Source organism: Polyergus mexicanus, unplaced genomic scaffold, assembly GCF_030449975.1.
Source record: "Polyergus mexicanus isolate NDT 795.1 unplaced genomic scaffold, iyPolMexi1.0 SCAF_18, whole genome shotgun sequence".
NCBI classification, from domain to species: domain Eukaryota; kingdom Metazoa; phylum Arthropoda; class Insecta; order Hymenoptera; family Formicidae; genus Polyergus; species Polyergus mexicanus.
In genome coordinates, this window is record NW_027223338.1 from 5911901 (window position 1) to 5927287 (window position 15387).

The 15387-nt window shown below is 29.4% G+C and overlaps 4 protein-coding genes across 10 annotated transcripts; 2 read left to right on the top strand and 2 right to left on the bottom strand.

Annotated features, from left to right (window-relative positions):
* Window positions 1-92: 92 nt before the first annotated feature.
* Lrr47 (Leucine-rich repeat 47) lies at window positions 93-2144 on the top strand. Its single transcript, XM_070310428.1, has 5 exons — window positions 93-108; window positions 433-669; window positions 856-1398; window positions 1504-1808; window positions 1907-2144. The coding sequence occupies exons 2-5, from the start codon at window positions 511-513 to the stop codon at window positions 2142-2144; spliced, it is 1245 nt and encodes a 414-aa protein (XP_070166529.1). The 5' UTR covers window positions 93-108; window positions 433-510.
* A 506-nt stretch (window positions 2145-2650) lies between these two features.
* On the bottom strand, window positions 2651-5587 carry LOC138941114 (uncharacterized). Of its 4 annotated transcripts, none has more exons than XM_070310481.1 (5): window positions 5495-5587; window positions 4386-4453; window positions 4165-4269; window positions 3644-3937; window positions 2651-3551 (listed from the first exon to the last, which is right to left on the bottom strand). In XM_070310481.1, exons 1-5 carry the CDS (start codon window positions 5559-5561, stop codon window positions 3291-3293), a joined length of 795 nt encoding a protein of 264 aa, XP_070166582.1. In that variant the 5' UTR covers window positions 5562-5587; the 3' UTR covers window positions 2651-3290. The 4 variants fall into 4 exon arrangements, with proteins under 4 accessions (XP_070166582.1, XP_070166583.1, XP_070166581.1 ...); XM_070310482.1 differs by lacking the exon at window positions 5495-5587 and adding an exon at window positions 5124-5488 and having other exon boundaries at window positions 2652-3551; XM_070310480.1 differs by having other exon boundaries at window positions 2653-3551; window positions 4386-4538; window positions 5495-5571.
* A 389-nt stretch (window positions 5588-5976) lies between these two features.
* Window positions 5977-8442, top strand: Prtp (thioredoxin domain-containing protein pretaporter). The gene is made up of 5 exons (XM_070310416.1): window positions 5977-6479; window positions 6691-6837; window positions 7110-7218; window positions 7301-7591; window positions 7715-8442. Exons 1-5 carry the CDS (start codon window positions 6301-6303, stop codon window positions 8177-8179), a joined length of 1191 nt encoding a protein of 396 aa, XP_070166517.1. The 5' UTR covers window positions 5977-6300; the 3' UTR covers window positions 8180-8442.
* A 363-nt stretch (window positions 8443-8805) lies between these two features.
* LOC138941185 (uncharacterized) lies at window positions 8806-13802 on the bottom strand. 4 transcript variants are annotated; one of them, XM_070310607.1, is made up of 7 exons: window positions 13597-13802; window positions 12642-12874; window positions 10892-11033; window positions 10395-10706; window positions 10037-10187; window positions 9699-9973; window positions 8806-9492 (listed from the first exon to the last, which is right to left on the bottom strand). In XM_070310607.1, exons 2-7 carry the CDS (start codon window positions 12848-12850, stop codon window positions 9280-9282), a joined length of 1302 nt encoding a protein of 433 aa, XP_070166708.1. In that variant the 5' UTR covers window positions 12851-12874; window positions 13597-13802; the 3' UTR covers window positions 8806-9279. The 4 variants fall into 4 exon arrangements, with proteins under 4 accessions (XP_070166708.1, XP_070166707.1, XP_070166710.1 ...); XM_070310606.1 differs by having other exon boundaries at window positions 13343-13802; XM_070310609.1 differs by lacking the exon at window positions 13597-13802 and adding an exon at window positions 12963-13315.
* Between the last annotated feature and the right edge of the window lie 1585 nt (window positions 13803-15387).

The window sequence follows — 15387 nt, forward strand, 5'->3', positions numbered from 1 at the left end:
ACACGCTTTCAGCGCGTAAGCGTGTTTTCGGAACGCAGTCTATATATGACACTCTTTCGCGCGCATTCGGAAACGTGCACACTTCACAACTTGCATACAATCGATTACGTGCGTAACTGTTTTCTTGTTTGTGTGTAACCACTCATAAATTTTACAATGCATATATATAAATTTTCTATTTTTATTTTACTATTTGTGTGTTCAGTGATATTTGAAATGTATTAAATATATTATATATAGCTCAACATGGAATTTTTCACGCAGCTATTAACAATTTATAAATTTTGAATAAACAATTAAATTCTTAAAAAAATGGCTTAATAAACGTGATACTGTATTATTATTTGTGTTATTGTATGTGTGTATGTGTGGGTGATATTATAATCTCGTGAAATAATTATTCAACTTAATTTAATATTGATATTGACACAGTCACACCAACAAGATACTGTTATCAATCAATTCAATTTGACTTGATATATTCACATAAAACAATATAAACAATAAACAATGAAGTTACATTGTAAAATCGAAATTCACGATAGAACATTGTCGTTGAATAGAAAATCGCAACGTTCTATATTAGCATATGCTAAGGATTCAGTCAAAGATAGTAATGTATGCTTCTATTTGTGGACACGATTGAACAAGCAAGGGACTAAGTATAAGGTAATATGTGACACAGAGATTCTTTATTTAATCATACATCATCTATTAGATTTCTCTCAAAATTATATGAGATAAATTAGCAGAAATATTTTATAATTTTTTGCATAATCTCAGAACTGTACAGTTCTCTTTATTCTTGAAAACATATATGATAGATAAAACAATATCTTTTTACAATTTTTTCAGATTACTAACAACATAAGAAAAGTATTCAAGAAATTTATTACCGATGGTAAAGCTACAATAAGTTTGATAGAACCCTGTCATGATCTAATCATTCAGAGTGATGCTATTCAGTTGAAAAGCTTTCTTAATATACTGAAACATATAACAGACGGGCATTGCAAAGATATAGATAAATATATTCTTAAATCTAATACAACTTTTAATTCAAGTGAATTCTACTCATTGCAAAAAGTTGTAGTAAAGAAAAAATCTGAATATCCAATTTTACAAGGATTCCCACGAATGACAGAACAACTTGTTTTGAGTGGATTGGATAGAAAATCTTTTGATCGACAAATTCTGACATTGCAGAGTTTAAAATTTTTAGATTTATCAAATAATAAAATTTCTTTTTTACCAAAGGAGTTGGGTACTTTGCCTCATCTTCAAGCTCTTAATCTGTCATGTAATAACCTTGGAAAATCAGTTCGATCTAAATGGGCATGGCTAGAGCAAACTGCACTTAGAAGCAATTTAGATTTTCTAAATATTAGTAATAATTTAGTAAGTTGTATTATTATATTATCATAAGATTAATTGATAAAACTAATTTTATATTTATGAAAGATTTATTTTTCATTACTATTATTAATAATTTATTATTTATAGTTAACTGAATTACCAGCACAAATTGGATGGCTGAAAGCTTTAAGAGAGTTGAAAATTCGTGACAATATGTTAAGACAATTACCACAAAATATTGGAACTTTGAATAAATTGCAATTGTTGGATGTAGCAAAAAACAATTTAATGTTCTTACCAGGAACAATCCAACATTTGCGATTATGCTCTTTAGATATTTCAGATAATTTATTTTCAATGATTGTAAATCATAATATTGTATTTGATAAGAGCATTTTCATAGGACTGCCAAGTCTTGTTGAATCTTCAGCTAGAAATGTGTTAAAATCCAGGTTTTCATTGTTTTTACTTTTTTCTATTTGTTATATATGTGCATAATTGGATTCTTGAAATATATAATAATTGAATAATAATTTTTATATTTTTTCAGGATAACTTATGATGCAAGTTTAATACCATATACATTAGTCCAATATTTAGACGAAGCAAAATATTGTTTTTCCTGTAAAAATGCCTGTTTTGATTGTTATTCAAAAATTTTTACGCACTTTTATTCATCTAAATTTAGTATTCATATAAAAAATTCATTAAATCAACCTTTTAAATTTGAATGTTACTTTTGTTCAATGACATGTCATAACTATTATGTTAGAAGATGTATTGAATAGAAATACTCTCTCTCTCTCTCTCTTTCTATAATAGAATTTTAGGTGACAATTTGTCATTATTTGTATGTATATAGTCAAATTTATATTTAAATATAATATTATTGATGGTTTGATACTAATATTGCTATTTATTACAAATGATATGATTAAAAATAATGTTATATAATAATTTAAGACAGCTACTTTTACATATCTTTTTGTATAAAGTAAAGTGTCGCTTACTTTTTGTAGTAATATTAGCATAGTCTAAAGTTTATATTTTTTTATAAAAATATAAAAATATTTTAATATATTTAATATATATATCAGAAATAATCGTCTTTTACAACTTCTGAAATCATTAAAAATATAGAACAAGTGTTCAAGAAACTTATTACTGATGGCAAAGCTATAATAATATAATAGAACTTGTCACAATACAGCGTCAATATGAACCCAACAAATGTGCTTTTATATATTTATATAGATTTATTTAGAAAAATTACAGTAACTATTTCTTGTTAACAATAAGTATATACAGTATCATCTCATACCATGTATAGCAATATAATGACTTGTGAAAAAATTGCTATGTTATATCCTTTTCTGGAAGTATGTATGAACATTTTCTTTAGAAATAATATATGGCTTTAATATTTATTGTCATAAAAGGAAACATTAGAATCTTTTACTAAGTCCCATCTTTATAATTTTGTTATATCTCCAAAAGGCACTAGAATATCATTAAAACTATAAAACATGTGTATAACATATATATAATAAAGTTTGCAGTTCTTATAACATAATCTGTGAATAGTATGTAAAACATTTACTCGGTATCTTATAATGCAATGTAACATATTCCTTGAAGATCTTGATAATATAATAATTATATAATACTTATTATATTATCAAACTAATATTACATTCTTAAAATACTTCTATTTTTATTGATATATATTGTTTTATTTTGATAAATATATCTGAGATTATCTATATCACAGCTTCACAATCTTGCATACTTATATCCTAATGGTATGAGTCTGTATAAATATACACATTCTAACTTATTATCAGTCCTAATCATTCATTGAATTATTGAATGAAAAGAAGATGACAGTATTGCCGTTATATTACATATGTTTTAATATAAACGCGATATAATTATTATAACGTATTGTTTCCCTTTTTTACAAAATTAAAATACTCATCACTAGTTTCCTTAAGAAAATATTCTTTTGGTGTTTCTGTTTTCTTCTTACCAATACGTGATACAGTAAAATCTATATCTTTGAATTTTTTTTCATTTATTCCCATCTGTAAAGGATGAACAGAGATATCAGGATCTTCATAAAGAGGAACCGATTCCACATGACCATCATCATTATATTCACCATTGTCCATTTTACATCCATCGGTCATTTTGCACTGATGTAAAATGAGAAATATTTTATTTACATTTATCTTATAATATATAACAATGTTATATAACAGAGAGAGATATTTATTTATATACTTACTAAAGCTTCCAATTCATTTTTTTTTGTAGAAGTTTCGTTTGGAATAATTATGTCTTCTAACGAAATTTGTTTTTTCCTTAGGAGACTCATAATAGCAGCATTTCTAGACAATTTATGTTTCTGTTTAATATATATATCATTTAAGTCCTCAGATTGATTTCCAGAATATGCTGTTACTTTATTATGATCAGAAGTCTTCTGAGATATTTCTTTCTCAGAATTGATTATATTCTCAAGACATTTCGTGTACAATTTTTCCCAATGTTCGTTTGAAAGATCACGACCACCATTTACCTGTACAATATTAACTGCTTATATTATATAATTTTTATATATGCTTAAATGATATATAGTTGGTTAAAATATATAAAATACACACATTTCTTTTTAACTATATATTCTTTGGCATTCTAGAAGTCAACTTCTTTTTACCTTAAAATCCTATTATTTCCATTCAAAATATTAGATATTTCTTGGCTAATAATTTAATCGTTTTTAAAAAAATAAAAATATTAACTTACCTCTTTAATAGCAGCAGAAATAGCATGTTTATCAAAAGTAGGTTTAACTTTATTATTCATAAAATTATCAATAACTTCGCTATCATTATCAGAGTTTTCCAATAACTAGAGTCAAATGAGTATGTAAAAATAGATATTTTTTATATAAAAAAATGTGAATGTAAAATAAAATTAAGTATTCTTTTATATATCTAGCTTTACATATTAATATATGTACAAACATGTATGTTTTTTGGTTTCTTCACTTTTCTATCATTCATCATTCGATCTTTTGCAGCTTGGCTTAGTCCTGGCAGTCGAAAGAACGTAGCATTATTATCTACATAATCAAGTGATGTTGCCTTTTTAATATTCTCACGTATATTCATTTTAATCTAAAATATATATATTTAAATGCATACACACAAATTAAATGACAAACTTTTAATATTTTTGATTAAAAAAACATTATTTGTGCTCTTTTTACATTAACTTGTTTTAAGAGGTTAAAAAAGAAATTTATTTTTTTATTAAAAGCAAGAAAAATAGCATATATATATATTCATTTTATTAGAGAGAGAGAGAGAGAGAGAGAGAGAGAGAGAGAGAGAGAAAGGAAGAAAGTATAAATTTTTAATTTTTTTCTATCTGTCATCTTTGTCCTTTTACAAAAAATTAAAATTTTATAAATATTTTTCACACAAATTATGTATAAAAAAAGTAAAAAAAAAAAAGATTGCGCATATTCTTTACATAAACTATTATTGTTTACAGTGTAAACGAGTTCTATAATCCTAATTCGTCCACAAAATTATTTCTTTTTTCAACATTATTATAATTAAAAAGAAAAGTTGATTTTCATGTTTTATATTTATTTCTGTTCAAAATATCCTTATAAAAAAATATATATATATATATATATATATATATATATGTGTGTGTGTGTGTGTGTGTTTTAAAGAGAGAATTAATTTCTTTACCTTCCTGGCTTATTTCTTTTACACTAAAAACAAACTTGACCAACTATATTCTCATATTGCTTTCAATTTCCGAATTTTCTTTCACTTCTTTCATATACTTTCAATATTTTCTGATATTTTCACAAATTAACGAATCACAATCAGATATATAAACTGATACCGCATTCTTATGTCAAAGTGTTTATCAACGCGCAAAATCAGCATATGTGTAACAATATAATGAAATCACACACACACACACACGCGCGCGCGCGCATGCAGTTGAAATTACTTGATGCTCTCGTTAAGAAAATAATGATCTGTTAAATAGATATATGACAGATTTCCTATACTCAAATTAAAAATGACGATGTTTGTTTTTGTAAGCTTACGAGAGATTTGTCCTTTTCGACTTTCGACCAAATAAGTGTACGCAAAAATAATAGATCGAATAAACATAATATATCAACTGAATATTATAAGACTACAAAATCGTCAGAAAAACTGATTTTTTTTTTAATAAAAAAGCAAGCAGAGAAAATCCTGCGTCGTATATGAAGGTTTCACACTGGGTTCAATTACCGATGTCTGATATCCAATAGGAGAGTTTGTTTTCTAGAAACAAAAATGTTCCTATAAAATCCACATTTTCCATTGGATATCAAACTGCCGTATGTCGGACATGTGAATTCTCTTTTACATTTCAGTGAAAAAAAGATCTACTAGTGACCATGATGTAAGAATATATTTATATATTTTATATATTTTTATATTTTTTATATATTTTTATTTTTATATATTTTCTTACATCATGCTAGTGACATTACGAGATCAATTCTGAATTGAGGGTAGTTCCAGTTTTATAGTTGCTTTCACTGTCTTATCATATAGTGGGCGGAATCGGCGATTCGATCCGTTCGCGCGAGTCTCGGAGCAACAGGGCTTGCGGCTGCAAAAAAAAATTAAAAATTTTTCGAATTATACAATATTAAAATATCACCTATTTTCGGTATAATATTATGTGATATAGACATCCCTTTAAGAATATTTCGATCAGCACGTGAAATAGGCGCATCCTTGGGATTAAAACTCGTTCCGAATGTGTCGGTGAATGATTCGGCAATCCTTTGTGTTCCTCGTGAGGAGAGAATTGCTTGCAGAAGAATCGATTATTGTGTAAATAGACTTAGCACTCGTGATGGCGATCAGTTCTGCGGATTTTATCGCGTCGAAACGACAGATCTTGCTTTTCCTATTTATGTTGAGCCAAGTTAGTAACGGTCACGATGAGGATGTACATACTCTTCAGTATACTAGCGAGAATTTCTCTACAGCGATTGAAACAATGGATCACTTTGTTATGTTTTACGCACCATGGTAAATATACAAATACATATTACACACATACACACACACACACACACACACACACACACACACACACACACACACACACACACACACATATATATATATTATTATTATTATTATTTATATGATATAAATTAAAAGAGAAAGAAAGAAATAATTTCTCTATTTGGAGTACTATATTAATTATGATTGATAAGAAATTCTTTCTCTCTTAAAGGTGTGGACATTGCCAAAGACTTGGTCCTATATGGGAGCAATTAGCAGAAATATTAAATGAAGAGGATAGTAGTCTAAGAACTGCCAAAGTTGATTGTACAACTGAGATCACTCTGTGTAGTGAACAAGATGTTACTGGCTATCCCACGTAATTTAATTTATTTTATTTTACTATCTGTGTTAATGAAATTTCCATTAAAAAAAGTTCTATTAAAATGAAGGAATTTTAGCTTCTTATATATATTATACAACCATAGTTTATAATTTTAATATTTCAATGTCTTATATTATATATAAGACACATAGGAACATTATCAGTGTCTTATATATAATATGTGTCTCTATATATATTAAATCATTAAATAATCCTGAAATTATATTATAATCATATTATTATACATTGGTAATTTATAAATACAGGCTGAAGTTTTATAAAACTGGAGAAACCAAAGGCATCAAATTTAGAGGAACTCGAGATTTACCTTCTTTGTTTGCCTTTATTAATGAACAACTAGCTAGTTCCTTTACAGTGCGTACTTTTATGCATGACACATTGAATTTTATGTTATTCTTTATATCAAATTGCTAATATTATAGCAAATATTTTCCAGATTGAAGATGTTGCACCATCTCCTCCAGAAGCAGTGAATGGATTGTTAGAATTAACAGAAAAAACATTTGAAAAACATGTTTCTTTTGGACATCATTTTGTTAAGTTTTATGCACCTTGGTGTGGACACTGTCAAAAATTAGCACCAACATGGGATAAATTAGCTAACAGTCTTCGTAATGATGATATTGTTAGTATCTCTAAGATAGACTGCACCCAGCATCGTAGTATTTGTGGCCAATTTGACATTAAAGGATATCCCACATTGCTGTGGATTGAAGATGGAAAAAAGGTATTACTGATTGAATTATCCTTTTTTTTTCTTCTTCTGAAAAAAAGGAGAATTATATCACAAAAATATTTTGATGTTGAATTGTGTTTTGATATAAAAAGAAAACGAAATATAAATTTCCAGATAGATAAATACACAGGTGAGCGCACTCACGAAGAACTGAAGGCCTACGTGTCGATGATGCTGAGTAAGAGTGCTGACCAATCGAGTCAACAGAGGGAAGACAATGATAGTGCTTTGCATCCTACATTAAGCTTGACAGCCGATAGTTTTCAGCATGGTATTGAAAAAGGTTTTTCCTTTGTAAAGTTCTTTGCACCCTGGTGCGGACATTGCAAACGCTTGGCACCCACATGGGAGGAGTTGGGTAAGAAGTTTTTCACTAACAATAACGTAAATATCGCTAAGGTCGATTGCACGCTCGACGGAAGCAAACAATTGTGCAACGAACAAGAAGTGGAAGGTTTTCCGGCATTGTTTTTGTATCGAGACGGACGTAAAGTCTTCGAGTACAATGGCTCGCGTAATCTCGATGATCTGTACGATTTCGTAATATATCATCTTCAAAAATCGCACGACGAATTGTAATCCTACTGTAGTTAAAGTACTGCGATATAAGTCACACTACAGTATTTCCAATCAAATAATTAAATTAATGATACGTATATATATGTGACATTGTATCTATCATTCATCATCAGACAAGAACAGGATAATAGCAATTTTTTTCATTTTTATATCTTGTATGACAAAGAAAAAAAACAATTAGAATATAACTGTAATCTTCAAGAGTTATGTACTTCCGAAATATATATTTATAAATGTATTTATTTATATATAGTCCTTCCATACTTACCAATTATTCTCTTTCATATTTAAACTCATTTTTCAAAAGAGATATGGATTAAAAATCTGTGCTCATATCAAATTGATTTATATATAAATAAGAGAGAAATAAGAATTGATGACTTTGTTTTTTTTCTATATATGTTTGTCTTATGTTTTACTTTTACTTGTGTTTAAAGTCTTGTGTATTTAAATTAATTGTAAAATGTGTTTTAATTGTCAAATATAACGCAAAAAAACGCGTTGATTGGATCAGCTAAAAATAAGAATAAGAAAAACGATCCATTTTTTCCTATAACTTCTGATGCAGCGTAAAAATAACATAGATATAGATAGAATTCTTGCTCTTTTATTACAAATAATGTCAAATAATTTTATTACAAATGATGTCATTAATGTCAAAATATACATATATATATATATATATATATATATATATATATATATGTTACATTTTCGTCATATATTGTAAGAATAGCGATAACCTTGTGTTTCTGTTTATCTTCTCGTAGCACTCGTTTAGCATATAATAAATTATATTGCGAGTTGTTCTTGCGTAAGAGCACATCATAATCAGTGATAAACATTAATGCACCACCATGCAATAAATTGGTTCGCTTCTTTTGTCTAATTCGCATTGTTATAACAATTCACAAATTGTTCTCATTGGAACAATATTTGTTTTCGAAACGTAAAGATGTTTACAGACTCGTAGCGAAATAGTGTTGCAACTGAGAGTTGTGGGAGACACAAACAGTTCGTCGGGCCCGGCTTTTGAACCCCGTGCGACCGTTTTGCGATAAGATTACATTCATTTTCCTTTTTTTCTTTTTACGTAGACCCTAACAAGGTTTACAATAAGACACGCTGAAGTTCTCATTATCGATGATGCAATATTGATAATTTTTGTAAGTAGTGAAGTTTATGTCACGCATATCGCTAACGTGATCGAAGATTTTCCTGATCACCGGTGGAAAACTCGGCACATTGGCAGCGGCCGCGATCTCGTCATAGTAAGCCCATTGCCTGTCTTTGAGTTTATTGATATGTCTCAGCTAACGATGAAGAAAGTAATTATTGTAATGTAACATCATTTTTTTTTAGATAAATTTATGCGCTAGTATATCACATGTATGTATATTATATTATGTTTCTTTTTTAAAAAAGAATAACTTTTCGCTATTCTACCATTTCTTAAGCTGCAACTTTCTTTTTATCGCTGACTGATTTAGACACTGGAGAAATTAATCGCGAATCTTACCTGAATGCCTTGCTCTAATAGGGACTTCTTCTCGATCTCGTATTCCTCGCGCATTCTTTGCGGCGATGGCAATTGAATGCGGCCTTCGAGAACTCCGAGAATGTATTGTGCTTGAATGTGAAACATCGGGAACGGTACCACGATCGCTGGTAAACCCATGAAGAATAGACTCGTGTAATCCATATGCACCAGATGTTTGTAGATGGGTTCCACATGGTTATCATCCGTACGTATCTCAACTTTAGTTGACATAAAGGGATACGTGAACTTGTAACCTGACAAAAATAAATAATAAAAATCAAGTTTCATTAAATATTCTGAATATACCGAGTCGTTACCAGTGCAATATATGAAACTGTCCACTTCCGCCGAGGAACCATCGCGGAAAATGAAGACGTTTCCTTGGATGGATTCGATGTTGGGTCTTTGCTCGATGTTGCTCGATATCTTTGACTCAAAATGTTCCGTCAAATTATGACTTAAATACACCTAAATTAATAACAGAAAGATTATGTTAAATCATGGGTATTATTCTGTATATGTCATTGCTATGTCTATACAATAAGATTTTATAACTTTTAATAACTTTATAAATCGATTATATATATATATATACCCAATATTAAGTCCAACTATTAGAAATAAAAAAAAAGAGTTTTTCTGGCGAAGATAATTAATGATAGGAAGAGTACGTACTTTGTCAGCGTATTGCGAGACTTCTATTGCGATATCGATACCGGACCAGGACGCGCCAAGTATGCAAACCTTTTTGCCAGTATATACCTCCGGCATTCTGTATTGATGACTGTGAATGCATTCACCGTGGAAACTATCGATACCTGGAGTATGCGGAACATGACCGACAGTGTAATGACCGTTGCACAACACCACGGCATCAAAAGTTTTCGTGGTCTCTATTTTGGATTCCAAATCCTCATATGTCACCGTCCACAACGTCTGGCCGTTTTTCAAAATTTCCGGCTCCACGTTTTTCACCAGGGTATTCAACTGAAAAAGAAAAATCAAAAATCAGAAATAATAAATAATGCAAAAAATTTTGCTCTTCAAACTGACGAAGAAATACTTTTATTATGCTTCTTTTTACTGTCATATATTTAAATAGAACAAATAGATAAGAGATAAGTTATTTCGATTTTTTTGAGTTGCACAGTCTATATAATTCAAAAACTCACTTTAATGTAAGGATAGAGATTGAACTGTTTTGTATAGTCCAAAAGATATTCCCTTATTAAACTATGATGAGCAAAAGATGGATCCCCTCGATTTTGAAAGGGAAAATCAGGTATCTGCATTATTTCCTTCGGTATATTTGTTCTGTAAGAGAAATCAGAACATCGTACTTTCTTAGACGATTCCTCTTATATTGAGGTGATCACGCGCGCAATTTTTATTAATATAAGGTTCAAAAGATACGACGACCCGAGATGCGATAAAGAAAGTTATAAGTTATGTACATGTATATGTGTATTTAACTTGAAATAAACTTTAAACTACTTTAAACTTTATACTTGATAGAGATAGAATACAAATGAGATAGGATGACTTTCTCTTTGCGCATCTTGTATAATTAAATTATATTTTATTTATAAGATAATGAAAAAATATATACGTTTAAAATGTTTCAGAACGATATGCGCTCATACATTTAGAAAAATATTTTCGATTTTTCTTGCTTTTATTTTGCCTTATTTGGCAAGTTTTTAATATAATAAAATAAATTTTTTAGTGCTAATAATAAAATAAAGTTAATTATTAGAGAAACTGTAGGTTAATATATTGTTTCTAATTGTATCAAATTGTAGCCAATAGGAGAATAGAAAAAGATATATGAGAAAATAATGCTGTACAAAAAATTAACAGATATGTAGAGGATTAAATTAATAAGTGTAACAATATGATCGATTTCATATGTAAACATTTTTTTATCTCTATATAAGTTTTAGAGTACATAAGTTGTCTTCTGATCTAATTTCTGATCTGCACCACCGACGATAAACCATTAGCTCATCGATGCCTGCACCTTTGTTGATTGATTCGATATCTAAATTATTGTGTCATCATCGACGCATTCGTTTTCTTTCCGGAATTGATTGCCAAGAAACGATCATATCGTTAATATATTAATGTGTCACAAAATGTATCGCTTATCGATAAAGTCATCGCATTTATATATATTAGACTGGGTATTATGCATGTATATGCGTGTGGGAGTTTACGCGTATGTCGTTTATATATGTTTATTTCCGAAACTTTTTATTGTCTTATCGAGTATCGGTGAAAGAAGGAGGAACCGAGTAGAATCCGATATCATTTAAATAATGCCATTTTACTTATCGAAATATATTGTACATACACTAATTGTAAGATATAGAATCTACACACATGAAATCGATTTATAGCGTTTCAATTATCTATCCGCATACGAAAATTATGCAAATCTTTTTGATAAGTCCAAGCTTTTGATAAGTGCAAGCTAATATAATATAATGATCTAATGATGCAACTCTGTCACTAAACAATCACATTTCACAAAGTCGCTAAGTCCCGTCTCTTTCGCGCGTGCTACTGATGCAATTCTGCTCATTTCTTCATAATAATTATGTATAATCGTTATATCCCCTCTCTTCAATTAATATATTACATTAATTTTTTACATTTTAATTAAATCTAAAACACGTTCACAAAAAATTACTAAAATCTAATGTAAAGTTAATTAAAAATTTATTTAATATTTATTTTAATCCAATTTTCTGGAGTTATGTCCTTTTACTCGCATGCACGATAATCTATATCTACATTGTGTATAAAAAAGATTCAATTAATTTTTTGTTATTAAAAAATAACGATGCTAGGAATGTTTCCGAGATGAGATACGTGTTTCCTATTTATTCGATTAATATGTTATCTATAATTTGTACGAACCTAAGATTCTTATACATGCTGCTGTGAATCAAAAGTCCGTGCTTATCGAGATGCGTTTCGTCAGTGTACACCCACGTACCACCGACATGGTCGGTTTGTTCAAACAGCGTTAGACTGTAAATATCTAATCTGGACACCATATGACGTGCTACCACCAAACCGGCCACTCCACCACCGATAATAGCGATTCTCGTCTTACTACTCGGCATTGTTTCCTTTTATTCTCTTTCAATCTAAAGAATTGATATTATTTGTACTCTAAAACACTCTCGATTAATATTCAGCAAGAAAAATTAAATAAATAAATCTCGAAGTACATACAAGATGTCCCATGCTGACTTGAGGTCCATACATTAAGGGTGCGTTATTGAAGTCATTTAGAATTGAAATTGTTTAATATGCCCGTAAATGCTTCCTAACAGAATTACAACAATTGAATTGTTGATGTGAATATTTGAAAAAGGAAAGAAAAAAGACATTTAATATTTAACTTGTTTATTAGAAATTCTGTTCAAAATTATCTCCTGCAGATTCAATACAAGTCTTGCTTTTCACACATCAACTTTCAATGGTTGTAGTTCTGTTAGGATGCATTTGCGGACATATGTTTATTAAACAATTTCAACTCTAAATCTTCAACAACGCACTCTTGATCTCGAGTCACGTGGGACACCCTGTATATATACAAAGTAAAAATATACTTTTATAAGAACGCAGACGGTAATATTACATACGCTTTACGTTTTCTTCTTCGAGAAAAGATTTAGTAAAGTAATAAAATAACTTTCAAGATATAAATATTGAAATGAGTAAACGAATTTATATATCGTGTGATAATTTTATCAGCAACTAATTAATAAATAATTATTTAATTAAAACTTTCCCGAGATTATCTTTACGCGTTTCCTGATTTTCACTCGTCGATGTAAAAATATATATAAAAATTATAATATACAAAATATATAAATATTTTGCTAGCGATATTGTCTTCTCTCTTCTCGATCTGATCAGAGTTTAGGAACGGCGCACGATGTAACACTGGAGATAAAGACGATTTTTCGTCAACTAGTTCGGCTAAAGGCTGGATTAAGACTGTCGAGATGAAAGCAAGTCCAAGTATTGCACTCTTGTGTTTACCCGGTCTCCCCACGCTAACTAAAAGCTTACATATGGGAAGTATTTCTTCTTGGCGAGTTGCGGCGTGCGACGTATCCCCTTCTTCTGATGAAATCGCAGCGAAGTTTATAATCAGCACTGACCTGCGGGGCATCCACGAGAGTCGGCACATGGTTAAACATTTATTAATAAATGTGTAAGTTTTGCGGCAAATTTTTGGGGTCATCGTGACTTAATACGATAAGGAGATACGCACGTATCATATATATTTGTAAATATAATTTTAGGATTTATGGCGCAATAGGAATTTGAAAGATATAAATCTTGCAACTTTGAATATTATTAAATCAAAAAGGTTCACTTAATATTTTTAATAGACTAAAAGAAATTATATTATTTAGCATACAAATATAAAGATGAAGTTTTACTATAACTGTTTTGTGTATAAATTTTATTAAAATTAAAAAAAAAAAAAGTATGATTTCGTATAGTGCACTGGAAACATGCATACAGCACACAAAACTATCTAGCGTTCGAAGAATATCTGGAAAGTTTGAATATTATCAAATAATTAATTTAAGAGCTCAAAAAAAGATCATGTCAATATTGTAATTCTAAATTTTTTTCCATTCTCATGCTGATTTCATGTTTCATTAATACATTTTATCCGATACGTAACATAGATGAAAGGTAGCATAGATTTTACGCGACGAATCATGTGTGTGTGTTGAAATTTATTATTAAAATATTAAATTTACTTGCACTCTTTCTCTCTCTCTCTCTTTGTGATTTTATTCGTATTCGGATAGTAATCTTGTAGCTTGTTGCTCTTGTTGCTCATATAATCAGCGAAACTGGCGCAATTAAATATAGAAAAAAAAACAAAAACAAAAGGAAACATGCTGACCAAGTGCTACAGTTTTAATGTGACGAGAGAGAAATAACGTGGTAGATTTCGTCATATCTGTTACAACAGATAAAATTCTCGGCAAAACGATTATTTTTCTCCAGCCGTACGTTAAATATTACTGTAATTAGTTCCTGGTTATTGAGAGATTGTCAGTCGACCACAATTAAAAAACACCAAACAAGAAATGCGAAAGGGAAAACGCCCGCTCGATTGCCGATCTCCTTCAGTCTGTTCAAAGTAATTTTGAATAAAAAAATATCGCGATTCAATTAGTTGTCTTACTTGTTTTTTTTTTTGTGAATACTTGTTTTTCCAGTTCTTCTCCAGTTTTTCGAGTAGAAAGGAAGTAGAACGCGATGTTGCATCATGCGCTAACATGACGCACGTTTCGCATTCACGATTGACGTTAAGAAAGATATTACGATTGATATCAATTTCTTATGATATTAGCGCTTTTCCTTTTTAAATTTCAAATCCTCTGGTTCCAAGATTTATTCACATAATATGTAAAGATGGTAATATAAGTTAATATAAACGTGAGATAAGAACTGTCATATTCTTTAATACTGATTGTGCGAATATCTATTTATACTTTTATGTTGTTAATATATTTTTACTAGCTTAATATATCAACTTTCCTTAAAATGATTGCCCTCATTTAATTACGACTTTAATATACTAAGAGTATACATTTGTATATATAATAAATTTTATCATTTA